Here is a 17405-nt window from a genome sequence, read left to right as displayed (position 1 = left end):
GTAATTATGAATGTAACCTGTTGTGTATTGTTGTCCCATGTTTCCTTTTGTCGATAGTTCTTCCCCCCCCGAAGATGTATATAGTAGTGTTGTGAATTTAAATAATGTGTTTACAAGATGACGTTATGGTGTAAAGATATTAGAAGACAGTGTGACATACTACAGTATACATGGCTTGACTGCATTAGTTAGAGGTTGGTAGCATTTTTTTTTTTAATTGTAGGCTAATTTTACTTTTTAATTTGTATTTAAATGTGAACCACTTGTATGTTCATTCTTCACAAAAACACTTCTGTACATAATAAGTATAGGCTACTTGTTAACATTTGCACAAGGTACAAAGGTGTGTTATGAAGATAATTGTGCATGGATACAGCATGTCATTTAAAAGCTTTTTTTACTTGCATTAAAATGTATGCAACTCATGTTAAATCATGGGAGTGTTTATTTTTTCCTGCTAGTGGATGGTGTGTCTTATCAACTGCAGGGGTTTTCAAAGTATGTAGATGACATCGAAACTGTGTCAGAGACCCATAATGCTTTGGGGCATATTAAGAGGAAGTACAATTGTTTCCCATGGATTCAGTGAGGTGCTGTGAGCTACAAATTGACCCCAATCATTTTTTTAATTTATTTTTTCCTGTGGTTGTTGCGATACTGGCAGCATTAAAAGTATGCCGAATTAGATACAAACAGTTCCTGTTTGCATTGAACCCACGGACGTACGGACGACTCTCACTGGATTACTGTGATCCTAAAGAAAACTTAAGAACGTGAAGATTCTCAGGCAAGTTCTGCAGTTATGAGGAGCGTCAGTGATTTCAAAGCGGATTTATGGACGTTTATTCGAAATGCACATCGGAGATTATGATGTCCTCGGAAACTGTAAGTCATATGAATCTAAAAAACGTATGTGTAGGCCTTCTCATTTGACTGTATTACGAGTCGACAATTAGCGAACACCGGCATGCACCTGTCGCATTCACCTCGCCCCCATAGATTGAAACCACCTGGTCTGATGGAACAAGTCGTGCTGTACTCCGGACTTCCTCACGGGGGTGCTAGAGGTCCACTGTAGACTGTTGTTCAGTTCAGCTCATCACAATTATGAAAACACATTATGATCTCTACAGTGTCCCCTTGCTCTGTTATATCAGGGATGCACGATATGAGGAAAATATCTTATTGCGATTATTTTTGACTGATATTGCGATTGCGATATGATTCACGATATTGGAGGGAATGATCGTTTTTCGATCATTCTCATTTTCATCAAACAAATTAAAAATGATTATGGTGTGATTTGTGTCTGTAGGATAGGATTTGTAGGCCGTGACGTCTCTGCAGCACCACGTATTGTGGTGATTTGGATATTGCACTAGTCCACATTGCGATTTCAATAAAATTGCGACTAATTTTGCAGCACGGGTTACTACTTAGTTTAGTGTCCCAAATTATTTTCCAAAAACTGAGTGTCCCCTCCCAAATGATGAGGGTCTTATTTGAGACAGGTTAAGGTTAGGGTAAGGGTTAGGGTAGTATAGGTGGTTTAGCAGGTTCATAATTAATTAAGGACATTGTATGGGGCATTTTGGACACTAAACTGCACGTATACCTTGCAGCCCTATATTCTGCGGTGTGATAATACATCCATGATTATATTCCTTGAGCCTGAAACAGGAAATGTAAAGAGTAGACAAGTGTCATTAAGTACGCACTGTAAAAGTTTTCGCGCAGTGATATTCTTTTGTATTCATCTGTTTGCTGTAAGGAAGAGAGGCTCGGATCAGAGCTAAGCCGTGCCCTCTGTGTGTTCCTGTTTGTAGGGATTTGCATGGAGAGGTGAGGCCACAAGGCGAGGCCACAGCGCTCCCAGGGACGTGCTCATTATCCCCGGATTAATGGAGGTACAGCTCTATGAATTTACATGGAAACCTGTGAGAGTCATAGTAAGGAATCCCTCTGCCAGGCCCTAAACGTTACTAAAACCTTAACAGACCTGTGAGCCTGCAGATGCTGTCTAATGTGAAGTGAATTATATATTGTACCCGAGGAGGGGAAAGGCTAATATAAACTGCATCAACTTTATATTAGAAATTTGAGGTCTTAAATGGTTCAAGCAGGGATTACCCAGCAACACGCTGACCAAAAACGAGATTTATTAGACTTGGGTTTGATATGCAAAGTAAGGCCATTACTCTCTTTGTACTCATCCAATTTACATGAATAAGCCGACTTTAATTTTGGTCTTTCGTGAGAATTAAGTGGATGTTAAAAAATAGACCTTCTGTGCAAGACCCCTATTAACACAAACTGTGTGTTACATATTGGAGCTTCATATTTGATAGTTTAGGCTTTCACATCAAATAAGGAAACAAATCTTATATAGATTTCCATTTATGCAAAGTAAACTGCCTAAATGTAGCATTGCCTTAACGTCAAACAAAGACCAGTAATACACGTCATGATTCCGCTAGAAGCTGATCTTTATTTAAGCAAAAATAGTTCTTCATGAATAGACAGAGGACACATAATTTACATGTTGGTGATGAAAAAAAATACATCTACATTTATTTACAATAACATGTTTTAATCTTTGGTCTTAAATTTCACTGCAAACTTCAGGAATAAAAATCCCTGAGGTTTGAAAAGTTTTTTTTTTTTAAAGTGCAAAGGATGTGGAAAACGTCTCTTAATTTGTGTCTAAATACCCGCTTAGACAATTCCATGAGTGGTGTAACATGACGGAACAAACAGTCCGTTTCTTGAAGCCCACTCAGCCCACAGTTTTCCGGCCGGGTGGTAGATATTGTCCAGAGGTTTCTTCACCGTTTCTGAAGTGGCCGTCTCGGCCAAAGACCAGATTTTGGGTTTCTGACTCACAATGTTATCTTTACTCTCCAAAGTGGATAGCGTGTGATCAGAGTCACTCTTTTCAACTTTCTTGACAAGTGCAAGTTCTCTGTCTTCGTGCTCGCTGCTTGGCTGCTTCGGCATCTCCAAGCGCGCGTCCACCGACGCTGAGCTGTCCGACGCGCTCTCGGCGTGCGCATCGTTGTCTGCGCGTTCACTTTGACGCTCTTCCTCATCCCGCTCATCCAGATGACAGGTGTGCGCGGACGTGTCTGCGTCGTCGCTCTCTCCCTCCTGCTCGTCGTCCTCCTCGTCTGACTTCCCCTTACACGCCCAGCTCACCCGGTTCTCCTTCTTCAGGCGTCGCCGTGCGTTGGCGAACCAGGTGGAGACCTGCGTCAGGCTCATTTTAGTGATGATGGCGAGCATGATCTTCTCTCCCTTGGTCGGATACGGGTTCTTCAGGTGCTCGTTGAGCCAGGCCTTCAGCGCCCCGGTGCTCTCTCGGGTGGCCACTTTGGCAACCCTGCCGGGATCCTCGGCTGCTCCGGGGCGGTACGGGGGGTAGAAAGCCCCCCCGCGAGCCAGGAGCGCGTGGTGGTAGGGAGAGGCGGCCTTCAAGTCGAAACTGTTGTTCTGGAAAACAGAGAGAAGCAACGTAAGAGCGAGCAATGGAATTTCGATTGTGCGCAATTACGCACGGATTTGGCGACCCTTGACCCAGAGCGCTCAAATCAGTGAGCGATACGTTTATAGACAGACATGTAATGAAGGGGAAACCCCTCTGAACTCATGAGTTCAGGAACTTTTTCAGGCTTTGGAGGCTAACGTAACTTCAGTACAACTGAGAATAAAATCTTCCTAGATGAGTTGTTGTTCAGCGTCTAAAGCGCACATTCTACACACGTTTTAGTTAAAAAAAAGTAGGTTGTAAGGAGTCCACTGGAGCTTTTCATGTAGCGACTAAATTACTTTGTGAATGATCAACTCACCATGTGTGTGATGTGCCTGTGGTGTGGGTAGGGGATGAAGTTGTATCCCTGGAGTCCTGAGTATGTTATGGGAATTCCAGCTGCCATCGCTGCCAGATGCTGAGCCTGCTGCTGCTGCTGCTGTTGCTGCACACCCGGCGGGCATCCCAGCAGCGGGATCTGATGATATCCAGTCGGCATGCTGAGGTTCCGCTCCAAGAAAAAGCTGCCAATTCCAGTTTGCGATGCGGGCATCTTTCCTGCGTCCCAGCTATTCGAGTTTGAGTGGCAATCCAGCCTCCTGGATCTATTTATACACACCCAGCTGCCAGCGTGTGTTCGCAGGGGAGTTGCTAATGACTGACAGCTACGTTCAAAAGATCCACATCTTTCACTGGCAACAAATCCGATCAAAGAAGCCCTCCGCTGTTCCTTTTAGCGTTTTCGTGGAGAGGCTAAACATGTGCTTCTTATCGCATCACAGAGACTGATTTCTGAAGAGAACTTAAGTTACAATTCAAATGCAACCTTTTTTCTTTTGTAGAGCTGAACAACTCGGAATGAACCATCAGCTCCATCTCACAAATTAAACCATGTTATATTTTGTCAGAAATAGACTTTTAGGTTTAGATTTTTCAAATTTTGACCTTTTTATATCTCACAGCTTAAACAGAAGACAGTTTTCAAGTTTTTAAAACAATGATGGCCTGCTTACCACATTACATTGGCGACGTGATTTCAGTTTCATTTTTTTTTTTTTTTTTTTATTTAACCTTTTTTTTTATTTAGTTTTGACGAGAAGGGAGTTTTTTCTTTCTTTCTTTTGTTATGACGAATTTAACACCTCGCACGTCTCGCACTAATCGGCGGAGAGCTTAGAAAGTGACCTGAATTCAGTTAACAACATCCCGCAGCCTCTACACTCACCTCTTGACACTTCATCGCCTGCACATCTGTAGTTTTGTGAATTGAATTAACCAAATCAATCGCATTGAATTACGCGAATAAGCAAATCAAATAGCCTATAGGTTTTACGCACGCGTAAAAGTGTCTCATGCGGAAAGTTGTTCCATTCTCAGAAATAAACTTCTTGCAGTTCTTTCATAAATTAATTGAGAAAATGAATACAACCACAACAGTTCAGCCTCCTAAGCCTCAGAGCCATAACTGTTGTTTTTTTTTTTTGTTTGTTTTTTTAATTTGTCAATTTATTGACTGAACCATAACAAACTGGCCTTTAACATGTCGGATGGCATTGTTTTGGGTGAGGCGCAGCGTTTCAATGGCCCTCATTAAACGAGGTTAAGTGAAACAGGTGTTGACTAATGTATATGATAATTGTGAGATAACAGAACTCTGTGTGTGTGTGTGTGTGTGTGTGTGTGTGTGTGTGTAAGGGGGTTGTTGGAGATAAGAGGAGAAGATTACACTTCTTATTCCACTACCCCCCCCGCCCTCATGCCCTTCAAAAGAGCCACAGTTAAGCTCAGTGTGTGGGTTCAAGGGACTCTCTTATCTCGCATAATTTGGAGTATTATATTAACAGTTTTAGTGCTGGTGGTGATAGCATCGGTGCTTTTGTATACTGAGTAACCGTATTAAAGAAGTGTCAAAAGGTGCTTGGATGATTCCTAGAAACACAAAAAAATGTCATTCATGCCATTTGCAGTCGTTTTGTTTTGAATTGATTCTTACTCAGCCTATGTTTCAGTTTAGTTTTTTTTTTTCGTCTTGGGTTGCATTTTATTCAAAACCCCAAATGTAGATGTCCAATTTTTTCCATTTCAGAAGCTGAGAGCTGAAACCCATACATTTGGCTCACGAGTGCTGTTTTTATTAGTTCAGTTACTTTTTCTACCTTTTGCTTTTGATGAAACAGTGTTTAAAATCTGAGCATTTTTAAAGCTGAATGGAGTATCACGAGGCACGCTTTCTCTTGCTTGACTATCATGTCTCACATACGTTATTTTTTATAGAAATGCATTGGCCCTCAGTGTTATAAATAACAAGTTGCAGTCTTATGAACTAATGGTCTCTATTTCTCATATTTAAGCTTCACATTAGCCTAACATGTACGCACACACACATTATTCACGAATCTGAGCATGTGCATGAGTCTAACTTTATGTGTTACACCAGCAGACTTGTTTTTTCATAATTTCTTGAAACGGTTTTAAAAGAAATAAGCTGGCAAATTTAATTGTGGGGAGAGAGTGAAACTATGTAATGTAATGCATCCGTTTCCTTGTAGCAGCAAATGTATGCTTGCTAAAAACGTACACTTAGTGTACACCTACTGTAGCTGTCTAATGCAGTAGTCCTGCTATAAACTCCTTAATAAAGGCTATGATGTTGTTGGGACCGTTTAGAGAGGTGTTGGCTGTGGTTGAAGTGTATCGGGTTATCCTGTATGAAATGGACACACGCAAGTTGCAAAATGACACAAATTGTAAATCTATTAACCTAGAAAATAGTGTGAAAGCGAAATCTCCTAATAATGAACTGATTAAAAAGGAATTTGGTCACTCTGGATACACTAATCTTACCCTTTGATGCTCACAGAAAGTTGTGCGGGTTAAAACCATTTCCACAATGGAACAGGATTGAATTATCCGACAATGTGAAGGAATGAATACATAGTAGTTATTTGTCTCACCGGCAGATTTCGGTTCTTTCCTACAACAAAACCACTTCAACCTCTGGAAGACGGGAGCGTTACAGGGGGACTTGATCTCTTTTGAGGTGTTTTTGTTTATTTGGAATCTTTTGGACCATCGATCGGAGCCATGTAATGTAATACGATGTGATTTCTATTGGTGTCGATACTATCGTTGTATTTGAAATGCACCGTCCGAGACCTTCTCAACCTTTCTGGAAGCTGAAAGGATTAATCGATTTGAAAAATAATCTGCAACTGCTTTGATGAGAATAATCGATTCTGATTTTTGTTTTTAAAGCATTAACAGTGAAAAACATGCAGCACGTGATCAAGTTCCAGCTTTTCAAATGGAACAATTTGCTGCGTCTGTCATATATAGTAATAATAATAAACTAAATATCTTTGTTTGTTTGTTTTTTTATTTGGCCATTTTTCTCCACAATTGTGTTGATTTTTAGTTGATTAATCAAACCGATAGTTGCCACAATAATTGAGTAATGAGAATGGTTCATACTGCTGACCTCTCCTGTTTTCTTTCTTCCACTTTGCTCCTATAGCATTGTTCTCCTAAGAGGTGTTTCTAATATTATGTCATATCATTGAGGGTACCCAGTCATCAATCATGGGCCCAAATGTAAAGAGAGATAGATACTGGGGGTAGCCACAGATAAAAAAAAAAAAAGTGGTAAAGGAGGAATGTATTTGGGTGGGGTCCACAGAACCTAAAGCAAATTTGAACAAGAGCAACAATGGGCCAGCAGAGTGCAAAGAGAAGGAGGCTTATGGCATCAGTAGTCGACATCTCCCAACACAAACAGCTCAGGGCAGCGGCCTTTGTCCCCTCCTGTAGAACTTCTTTTCATTCTCTTCCTCTTTTGGCAGCTCGGCCACAATGCAGGTGTTGGTCTTGCTCTGACAGGTCGAGTTTGTGCTGTTTGCCGTTAGGATGTCAGTCGTTTACAGGAGAGAGAAGTGACCAAATGGATAGTCCTCAGTACCCAGAGAGATGCAATGCGAGATAGCAAAGAGGAGGAAATTACCTTAATCCCTGATAGCCCCTCAGATTCTAGGGCTGGGACGATATGCTTTTGTCCCGACTGGATTTGCTTTCACGATACATGGGCGCCCGATTGGATTTGTATTTCGATTTTCATTGATTGCGATTCTAGTATCGCAATTTGATTTTGATTGAGTATTTAGTACTGCGATTTTCTTTTCCTTCTTTAACAAAACCAAAAGTTGAATAATCCAATATATCATGAGACATGTCTAAAAACTGGTTTTCTAAGAAGAATGCACATCACATGTCAGTCTGACTTTTACTTAATTTGTAAAGGAGAACATAACATAGGGAAAAGAACTGATTTGAAAAATCGTCGGGGGGAAAAAAATGAAGATACATATACGTGAAACAATTTTTTTTCCCCCCCTACCACTAAAAGCTATCCTCTATGCATTGAAATAGTGCTGTATACTTTCCTTTTATCTACAAATCGTCTGCATGTTCCACGTTAGAACTCACTACACAGACAGTTAAGTGAAGTATGGCCCCGGTTTTGAATAAAGATGCAGGACGACGGTGCAAGGTGCTAATGAGCAGGTCAGGACAAAAGGTATGGGACCTCAATTACAGGCAAAGCAAGCCGACAAAGGGACTAAACATGCAATTAGAATGGCTCATAGGTAGGTGTGAACAGGACAACAAAAGCCTAAAGAGAATCCACAGAGTCTTCAACACCTATTGCTTGTTAGTTTATTTTTTTACAGCACCAGATACTGAAAGGGGAGAAAGTTGACAGAGAGGCTTATAGAAACTGAGCCAGATGAGGGGGAAATAGTTATTTTATTTTAAGTATATCCTGTGAAAAGCGCTTAGACGTATAAAAGCTAAATGAAAGGATACAAATTGTGTATCTAAAATATGTTTTCAGATTTTTTGACAGAGCATTTGATATAGCCCTATAACAGATTTAAAAAACCCAACCAAGAAAACGTTTTAGAGCTAAAATTTCAGGACAATTTGCATAGTGAGATGCACAGAGAAATCATTTGACAACACACGTATGATGGTCTCCAAGCAGAACTCCCTAATGAGATTGTCCTGGGGGCCGACAACACAAATGGACAGATGTAAGCAAAGTGTGAATGTTATCAAGCTCTCCCACCTCCTTACTATCTGACCCCCTCTTCCCCAGACCCCCTTCCACTCTTTGTCCTTTGTCATTACTCTTATCAGGGCCACTCTATCATTCTTTCAAAATAGTAGTGGCGCTGAAAGCGCTTGCAAATGTAAGTATGTCTTTGTTTAGGGCCGGACAGTGGCCCGCCTCCCAGCTCCCTCCTGGGTGCAGCGTGATTGACGGCCCTCCGCTGGGTGAGTGACAGCCGGCGTTGGTTAGGCCGTGATGGCCGGTGTGACAGCTGGTGCTGCTGCTGGTTGTCCCCCTGTGTCGGGCCCTGCTGGGTGGGTTGGGTGTGCGCTGGGGCTCCCCAGGATAGCTCAGGGCTTGTTCCCTTTTCTAGCCATACTAGTCTCGCATTGCCAGATCTTCCTCCACAGCGCTTTGGAGGAGGGTCTGGCTAGCCCACACAGCATTCCGGGATGCAAAATAGCCTCGGGAAGGAACTTGTTTTAGTGGAACATGTGTACGTTCAAAAGTTGTTTCAGTCGTGCAACAGAAAACTCAGATTGGACAGATAGTCTAGCTAGCTGTCTGGATTTACCCTGCAGAGATCTGAGGAGCAGTTAACCATAGTCCTCAGAAACCCAGGAGTTTAGAATGCCAACACAAAGAAAGCGGAATGTAACGGACATCCGGCCAAAAAAGAGGGACAGCCGGCAGATTTTCCGGAAGTGGAACAACGTCCATATAGACTACATCCATACTGATGTAGGAAACAGCCGGAGAGAGCTGCAGGTTTTCCTGCACATACAGTATGTAGAGGGCGTAGCCATACGGGCTATTTCTAAAACGATGCAGTGGCAAAAAGTGATTGTTATCTCGCTGCATCCCCTTTCTCCACCTCAGCTGCAGGCTGTATGTAGATTTGAATGAAGGCAGGGATGACATTTCAAAGTGAAATGGAAAATCTTTGCATTTATCTTCTTAATACAGTTCAATTATTTACCAATAACACTTTACTTTAAGTCTGCATTCATATTATACAAACCATATAAAACACTATAATATACTTCTATGCAGCTCAGATCAACCAATTATAACTTTTCGGTTTAAGATATATGCTTCTTATATGCTATTATCTGCTTCTACAGCAGCCTCCACCTATGGGTGCCCACAAGAGAAGTCATACGGTATAACTAATACATTAATAAGCATGTATGTCTGTATACAGCTACATTATAGAGTTATAAACCATGTATTACATGTTTATATACTGCTTATGAATGGGGGACTTAAAGTAAGTGTTGCCTTTTTACTCTATAAAAGTTATTATACCGCTACAGTTTCTCCTGCACATCTATCTAATTCCGTTGTTATATTTCCATTGAAACAAATTTTAAGGTTTTAAGTAGGGATGCACAATATGTCTGCAATCACACCGGTATTGGTCATGGTAACATTAACACCAATGTTATGGGTATCGGCCAAACATTTTCGTATGGGTGCATCCCTAGTTTGAAGAGTATTAATGTCTCAGTGTTACGCAGAATCTCCATACAGTTGAACAAACTGAAGTTCACGCATCTATTATTTTCTCTGTAAAGCCTCACAGAGAGCAGCTAATGAGGTTATTGGGCATCTGTGACGTGACATCTACATTTTGGCCTATTTGTGAAACAATGGTAACAAGGAAGCCCCGGACATTGGGCTCTGTGTTTTCCAACTCAAAATAACAAAGCCAAGCAGCCGCTGGTGGGAGGCTGTGCTCTCATGGAAATGAGCAACTGAACCAACAATGTAGCGCCTAATCTCTTCAGAGAGAGGAATCAGTTACACAGCAGTATGCACCCCTCAATGCTTTTCATTAGAGTCAGCGTGCTATTGAAACAGTCCCCCCACCCCACCCCGACCCCCCCCCCCCCGACTCACACGCAAACACACAGACACACACAACCATCGTGTGTAGCCACAGGCCTTACTCATACATGCACTAGATACAAGGTAGCCCCCCCAACAACAGAAGGGTTGAAATAAGTGGGGCAGAGGGTGGTATGGGGGTGCGAGGCCTCAAAGCATCGGATTAGAGTTAATGTGCCCTCCCTGGGTTATAATCTCTTCAGAGGGGGACTTTGTTTGAGGGGCTCGAGGGCAGTAAGATAAGTATCTATTACAGAAACTCCCTCTTATCCCCCAAACATCCTCGCTTCAAAAATGAAGCACAAAAACACTCGCCTCTGTTCCCCTCTGTGTCGTCTGATATCCAAGACCCAAAAGCAAGTGCTGCCCTTTTCAGCTAATCAGGAATTAAGGTCTAAAGCCGTATGGCGAGCTAGCAGGCCCCATATTTACTCCATCTGTAGCCCACAAAGTCAGGTAGTTAAAGTAAGATCAAAGGCAGCTTAAATAGGGTTATTGTATTGAAAGGAAGAAAGGAAAAAAAAAAGCATTATCACAAGTTGTTCTTCTTCCCTGCTTTGTATAAGGAGAAACTCTGTGTGCGAGCAGCCGGGTCACTTAGTAGCAGAGATTGGAGTTTGATGTAGTAGAAACACAATGACTTTCAACTGTGCTCACAGTGAACAATGCAGGTGCGAAAGAAACGGCGTGAATGAGGAATAAAACACAGCTATATGCTGTTTGATATAAAATACAGTTTAATACCAAAATATCTTCATCATTATATATACATATTGTGCAACAGTAATGGAGGCAAGTTTTTCACTTTGGATTATACAGTTAGCTTGAGCGTTAACTTTAACAAATGGGACTAAATTACAAACAAATGGTTGCAAAGAACATCTTTTTACAACAAATGAAAGCGATGAAGCAATACAAAAGTCCGATGGACAACATAAATGTAGTAGTGCAAATGTCTTTTTCAAAAGTTAACCTAGCACTTTTTTACAACACAAATTTACCAGATTATGAGTCGGATATTATCTGTGCTCATACTGCATCAGTCAAAAAAACACATCAGTGGCAAACGTCGTGCCAACAATTGGCAAGCACAGACAGACTGCAGCGTGACAGAAAATCAGCCATTATACGACAGACATTTGGAGTCTATACTGAAGGTGGCTGAGTGACAACACCCTCCAACTGGCATTGAATCCAAACCGTGAACTGTATTAGCGTTAGACATACTGATGAAAAATCAAACCAAATGGAATGTCTCATTGGCTCAGATAAAGTAACACACTGATGGTTTTGAACGTTTGAAGTTAGGCTACTAATTGCAAACACTTTACACTACGGCCAAACATTTAGCAAAGTGTAGTGTAACTTTTTAGACTCATTTGCGTTTGTTTGAAAAATAACTTTCAACTGAATGTAGCTTGAAATAGCTAATGGTGACCGGTCTGTTGCTGTTTGTTGCTTTATCCATCTATCTGTCAAAGTTCTGTTATTGTCTCATTAGTCTCACTTTGCTAGACCATCCACACGCTGCAGAGCGGAGGAGGGTCTGGCTAGTCCACACAGCATTCTGGGATGGGAGAAAATGTTTATTGGCATGAAAAACGTTTATTGGCATTTCTTTTAACCAATCACAATCGTCATGGGTGGCGCTAAGCTCCACAGAAAAGTTTACTTTGAAATCACTAAAATAGTAGCGACAGCACTGTTTGGCTTAGTTATCAATGTCGTTAGCATCGTGGCTAACACTATTGTTACTTAGTTCATGACAAATCGTTTCGGCTGTGCTTTCTAACATGATGTCATTGTGCTAACCGAGCACAATGACAACTGAGCCACTTCACTACACTTGTTAGTGTAGATAATGTTTCATTACAGAGTTCTCTGTTGATTTGTGTTTGTCGCTGTGTGCGTGTTGGAATATAATGTCAACAAAGAGCGGCGTGCCAGAAATGCAATGCGCCATGATGGAGGTCAAGGCCTGGCTAATGTTGGAAGTCCCTCTAGTGGACAAAACGTGTAACAACAACCACATGCTTCTTGTGGCATTGACAATGCATAAACCTGAGTAGTGTAGTACATATTTATAACAGGCTGCATTTGAGCATTAAATATTCGAATACTATTCGAATATTAAAAAAAATGACGAATGACATTTGAATGGTATTATAGAGGAAGCTTGATAGCTCTAGTGCATTCATGGACATTATCTAATATTGGAGAATTACAACTTTGCTGCCAAGCAGCGCTGCATTCACAATCCACCAGAAATAAAACAATAAGCAAACACAAACTAACGCAACGGTTTTGTTGCATCACAAACTCGGCTGTCAACGAGACTTTCGTTGCCATTCCGGACTGTGCAAAAAAGATGGAGGGAGGCGGGTCAGGAAAGGAGGAGGGTTATGTATTTTTTTTCTTATTGCTGGTGGGTGGTGCATTGGGAGAGCAGGGGAGGATCTTTTAAAGTTTTTAGAGTTTTAAAAGTTTTAAAGTTTGAAATTTTATTTCAAATTCCCCTTGAAGATTAATTGTATTTCAAAAGGATCAAATGCAAAAATAGTGAAAATGATTATTCCATTAACATATTAAGGTTAAATGGAAAGGTTGGGGTCCACCACGTTAAATTCTTTGTTTTGTCATTTTTAGTTTTTAATGGTGAATTGAGTTGTATCAATGATGTAATATTTAAAGATATTGTAGGGAAGGGGGCTGTTCAGGTTTTTTTTTTTTTTCTAAATCCAAATAAGTTATTATAAACACTGAAGGGTCTTGCTGGTTTAAACAGGAAGGTTCACCCCCCTCCCTACATTAAAGCAGCCATATTATGCTCATTTTCAGGTTCATAATTGTATTTTAAGGTTGTACCAGAATAGGTTTACATGGTTTAATTTTCAAAAAACACCATATTTTTGTTGTACTGCAGCGCTCTCTCTCACTGCTGCAGATCCTCTTTTCAGCTGGTCTCTGTTTTAGCTACAGAGTGAGACCTCGTTTCTTCTTCTTCTTCTGTACTATCTTTGATTGCACTGCACATGCCCAGTAGCTCAGATGTAGATCATGTCAGCTAGCTAGCTCCATAGACAGTAAAAGAAAGGCCGTTTCTACAACTTTGGTCAGTTACAAGGCAGGATTAGCTGGGAGACTTCTAAATGAGGGCGCACATGGAAGTAGTTCTTTTGTAGATTATGGTGAACTTGTGTGTTGTAGCAGTGCTTTGCTATTGAGAATGAGGTAGCATGCTAGCGTTAGCATTAGCGTTAGCATGCTAACGCTAACGCTAAGAGCTAGTGGTTGCGGTTAGTCTGCTCGTTTCGGCTTGTGACGTCACAAGCCGTGCCGATTTAGACCAGCTCACCCAGAGACTGAAGGCAGGACACATTCAGAAACCGTATCTCACTCTAAACAGCATGGATGGATTTTTTTCAAAGTTTGTATGTGTGTGGAAGCACCAGAGACACAACATGACACCCCAAATCCCAGAAAAAGTGATTTTTTCATAATATGGGCACTTTAATAACTTTCTTACAGTCCCTTAGTTGACAGAGTAATTGTGATTTTAGAATAATGAATTCAGTACAACATTTTTTTCCCCCATAATGGATTACTTACAGTGTCTCTGCAATTGTGTTATAATGCCATACTGACATCAATCTAAATCTACAGCTGTGTGAAAGGTAGAAAATCAGTCGAACCACTTGTGGTATGTTTTGGAAAATGTTCAGCATTAAATACAAATGATAGTACAACTGATTTTTAATAGGCCAAAACATACAAACCACCAGTGTGCTCCTTTTTTTTTTTTTTTTAAAGGTTAAGTCTGGTTCTTTTAAAGCAGAATCTCTCAAACCGTATTTTTTACACTGAGACTCTGAAAGTGAATCTGGACACTTTTGGAGTCCAGTTGTTGCTCACTTTAACTCAAAAGGCGATGACAAGCTTAAAGGATCCATGTGACCCAAGCTTATTAAGGCATTAGTGACATATAGCAACATTCATTTAAAAATTGAAATGCTTCAAGAAATACTTTATGGTCAGTATAAATATTGATAATACACATATAAGCATCTGCAACACCTCCTAGTCCCTGTTAAAGCATCTGTGTTCAGTACTGGGATGAGCTGTGTGGGTGCATCAGCAAACAGGCGCGGGGGGGGGGGATTGTGTCTGTAAGCGGTGTCGATGTTTGTGTACATAACAAGTATGCACATTAACGCTTCCATACATGTAGGTTTACATCATGTGTGTAACTACTGTATATATGCATGTAAGGATTAAGTGGATGTGTGAGTGTAGGAGAGCAGAAATCGTTCCCTGTGTCTGTTTTTTTCTCAGCGGGAGAATTTTCTGGGTCTGAATGCAGGAAGGATGAGCTGATGTGAGGCCGTCCTCTCCTCCTCTATCGGAGCCAGCTCCTCTGCTGAGCCCCACTTCTTCTTGGAGTGAAACAGCGATACCAACTTCCTATTCCTGTTCCGCTCTCTGGCCTGAGTGACTTGAAAATCTGACATCCCAAGAAACAAAAGTGAAATGATTAGGAAAAGCCAGAGGCGGAGCCAGATGTTGGAAATATTCAGGGCTCAGCCCAAACCTAGGGGGGGTCCGGGGGCATGATACCCCGGGGAGATTTTTTTTATCCATTTACGGCAACACATTTTTGAATCTATTTGATAATAGAATGCTTAAAATTCTGTACATCATTTGGGAAAAACATGATAGTGGCCAAGAAAGAAATCATCCTGTAGAGCCTATGTCCTATTTTCTATCTAGTTGTTCTCCACCTGTCTTCATCATTCTGAAACCAGAACACAACACATGTTTAGGATGACTTTCACTCCTGCCACCTAAAAAGAGGCAAACATGGACTCTTTAAGTTAAATAACTTAGTATAGGTGTGGTAGGAATCTGACGTAAACAGCATTACTAATGCTGAAACCTATTTTAGTTACTGTATAGTATGCTGGAGGAGAGTTCCCAGAATGAAGCGGTGAAATCGGCTACATTTGAATCCATCCCATAATAATCTGGGTCCGTATTTATCAAGCCTCTGATAATTACTCACAAGAACACTGCTAAGAATTGACCTAAGAGTAAAAAAAAAAGTCTTGGCTCAAAGCTGCACTTAAAAGTTAGTTATCAAGCACTTCAGTCGTACGTTGAGTGAAGTAAAGGAGTGTATGTTAAGTGTCGGTCTTAGAGATGATTGGCGACACTTTGCTGTGCCACAAACAGGATTTTGGATGTAGACATACAGCAGGCGTGGACCAATCACTAGATAGATTTCCTTATTTAAGAACATTCTCAGATAAATTCACATTGAATGGTGAAATTCCTAAGAGGAGTTTACATTCAACACACATTTGACAAGGAAATAATTTTTCAAGAGAATACATTATGATATACACATTGGAAATGAAAGATAAACACGTTTTCCACCATGTCTTAATTACAAATTTTAAACCGGTGTGCTGTTAACTGACCTGCCTATATGTATATAGCCTAGATGTTATGATATTTTATTCCTGCTCTGTCCAAACGATAACGGTTTGATTAACTGCTCGTCGTCAAACATTTCAAAGACATTGTTCCTCTCCTGAAAGATCTGCGCACGTCTCCGTCTCCTCAGTGGCATCACAAGCCCCCTACTGGCAACTCCCAACCAGCGGAGAGACCTCTGGAGCAGTCTTAAATAACTGGGAGAGTAAGAGTGATTCTTAGCTTTAAAAAATGTGAGAACTTGCTTTCATACTTCAAGTTTGAAAGTAGTACATTTCTTGAATTCTCAGCTCTTAAGACTAAAATGGTACTTTGAGAAGCTTGATAAATACGGGCCCTGGGCTGCTCTAACTGCAATATACTTAAGGCCTTTTTATGGTAGTGCGTTGAATCGATGGTGTACCCCCGCAGACCCCTCTGCATCTATGCCGGACCCTATGCCGTAGCCTGACGTGCACCTCTCGAAAAATGTAACTACACGTCGCGGCAACGCACGTCGCTCGGCCGTGGCTTGGTAGCGTTGCATTTCCCCCTACTCATTTCCTGGTTCTCCTTCTCCATAAACAACATGAAATCAAGGAGAGGGTTAACTTTTCCTGCTATAGATTTCCCACCATGGTCAGAAAACACAGGGGAGACACTTTGTTTCTCTCACTATGACTCTAGAGTCGGTATTCGCTCCGGAGCTAACTCACTCTCTCACTTCTACCTCGCTCTATCACCCACTCACCACACACACACACATGCCGGCTCGACGCACACACCAGCGCACAAGTATAAACATCAGGCCACTTATGTAGGCTACGGCAAAAGCTCTGCATGGAGCCTCCACAGAACTGTAAAACAGGCTTTAGGAAAGCCATACACCCTCTGAATTGCCCTACGTCTCTAGTTTGCGGCTACTGAAATGGCTACTTTGGGGACTAACATCATCGCACATGAACACAATTGGGCTTATTGAATCCACCTCTCCAGTCGGACCCAATTTATGCAACTCCAACACTGTTTAGGGACCCCAGTATGCAGAATGGATTAAAATGTACAGCCGCCCTTCAAGAGTCACTACAATCCCTCGCTAATCTTAATCATTTTAATCTCGAAATAACATCATTAATAGAGGAAAGAAGAGGCGCTGGTTAGCAGATTTTGTTACCTTTTGGGCAGAGCCATGCTAGCTGTTTCCCCCTGCTTCCTGTTGTCATGCTGAGCTAAGCTAAGCTAACCGGCTTTGTGTTCAAAAGACAGGTATGACATTGATATCAATCTTTTCATTGTATTATTTGCCTACATACATGAGAGCGGCATCGATCTTCTCTTCTAACTTTCAACATAGAAAAACAATCATAGTATTTCCCCAAATGCTGAACTTTTCGGTAACACTTTACTTGA

The 17405-nt window shown here is 41.2% G+C and overlaps 2 protein-coding genes and 1 long non-coding RNA gene across 3 annotated transcripts in view; 1 reads left to right on the top strand and 2 right to left on the bottom strand.

Moving 5' to 3' along the window:
• The first annotated feature begins 79 nt into the window (after positions 1-79).
• LOC118496523 lies at positions 80-15903 on the top strand. The gene is made up of 3 exons (XR_004899089.1): positions 80-885; positions 1827-1907; positions 14856-15903. It is a non-coding gene; the product is annotated as an uncharacterized LOC118496523 (long non-coding RNA).
• Positions 2463-4157, bottom strand: irx7 (iroquois homeobox 7). Its single transcript, XM_031290654.2, has 2 exons — positions 3846-4157; positions 2463-3489 (listed from the first exon to the last, which is right to left on the bottom strand). The coding sequence occupies exons 1-2, from the start codon at positions 4077-4079 to the stop codon at positions 2716-2718; spliced, it is 1008 nt and encodes a 335-aa protein (XP_031146514.1). The 5' UTR covers positions 4080-4157; the 3' UTR covers positions 2463-2715.
• The window catches only part of LOC116043709 (ankyrin repeat domain-containing protein SOWAHA), a 27881-nt gene continuing 24806 nt past the window's right edge, over positions 14331-17405 (bottom strand). The window contains exon 14 of the mRNA XM_031290578.2: positions 14331-15024. The gene's annotated coding sequence lies outside the window, so the exon portion shown is untranslated. The remainder of the gene's footprint in view (positions 15025-17405) is intronic.

This window comes from Sander lucioperca, chromosome 12, assembly GCF_008315115.2.
Source record: "Sander lucioperca isolate FBNREF2018 chromosome 12, SLUC_FBN_1.2, whole genome shotgun sequence".
NCBI lineage: Eukaryota > Metazoa > Chordata > Actinopteri > Perciformes > Percidae > Sander > Sander lucioperca.
The sequence above is the reverse complement of the archived record's forward strand: the minus strand, read 5'-3'. Positions and strand labels throughout refer to the sequence as shown.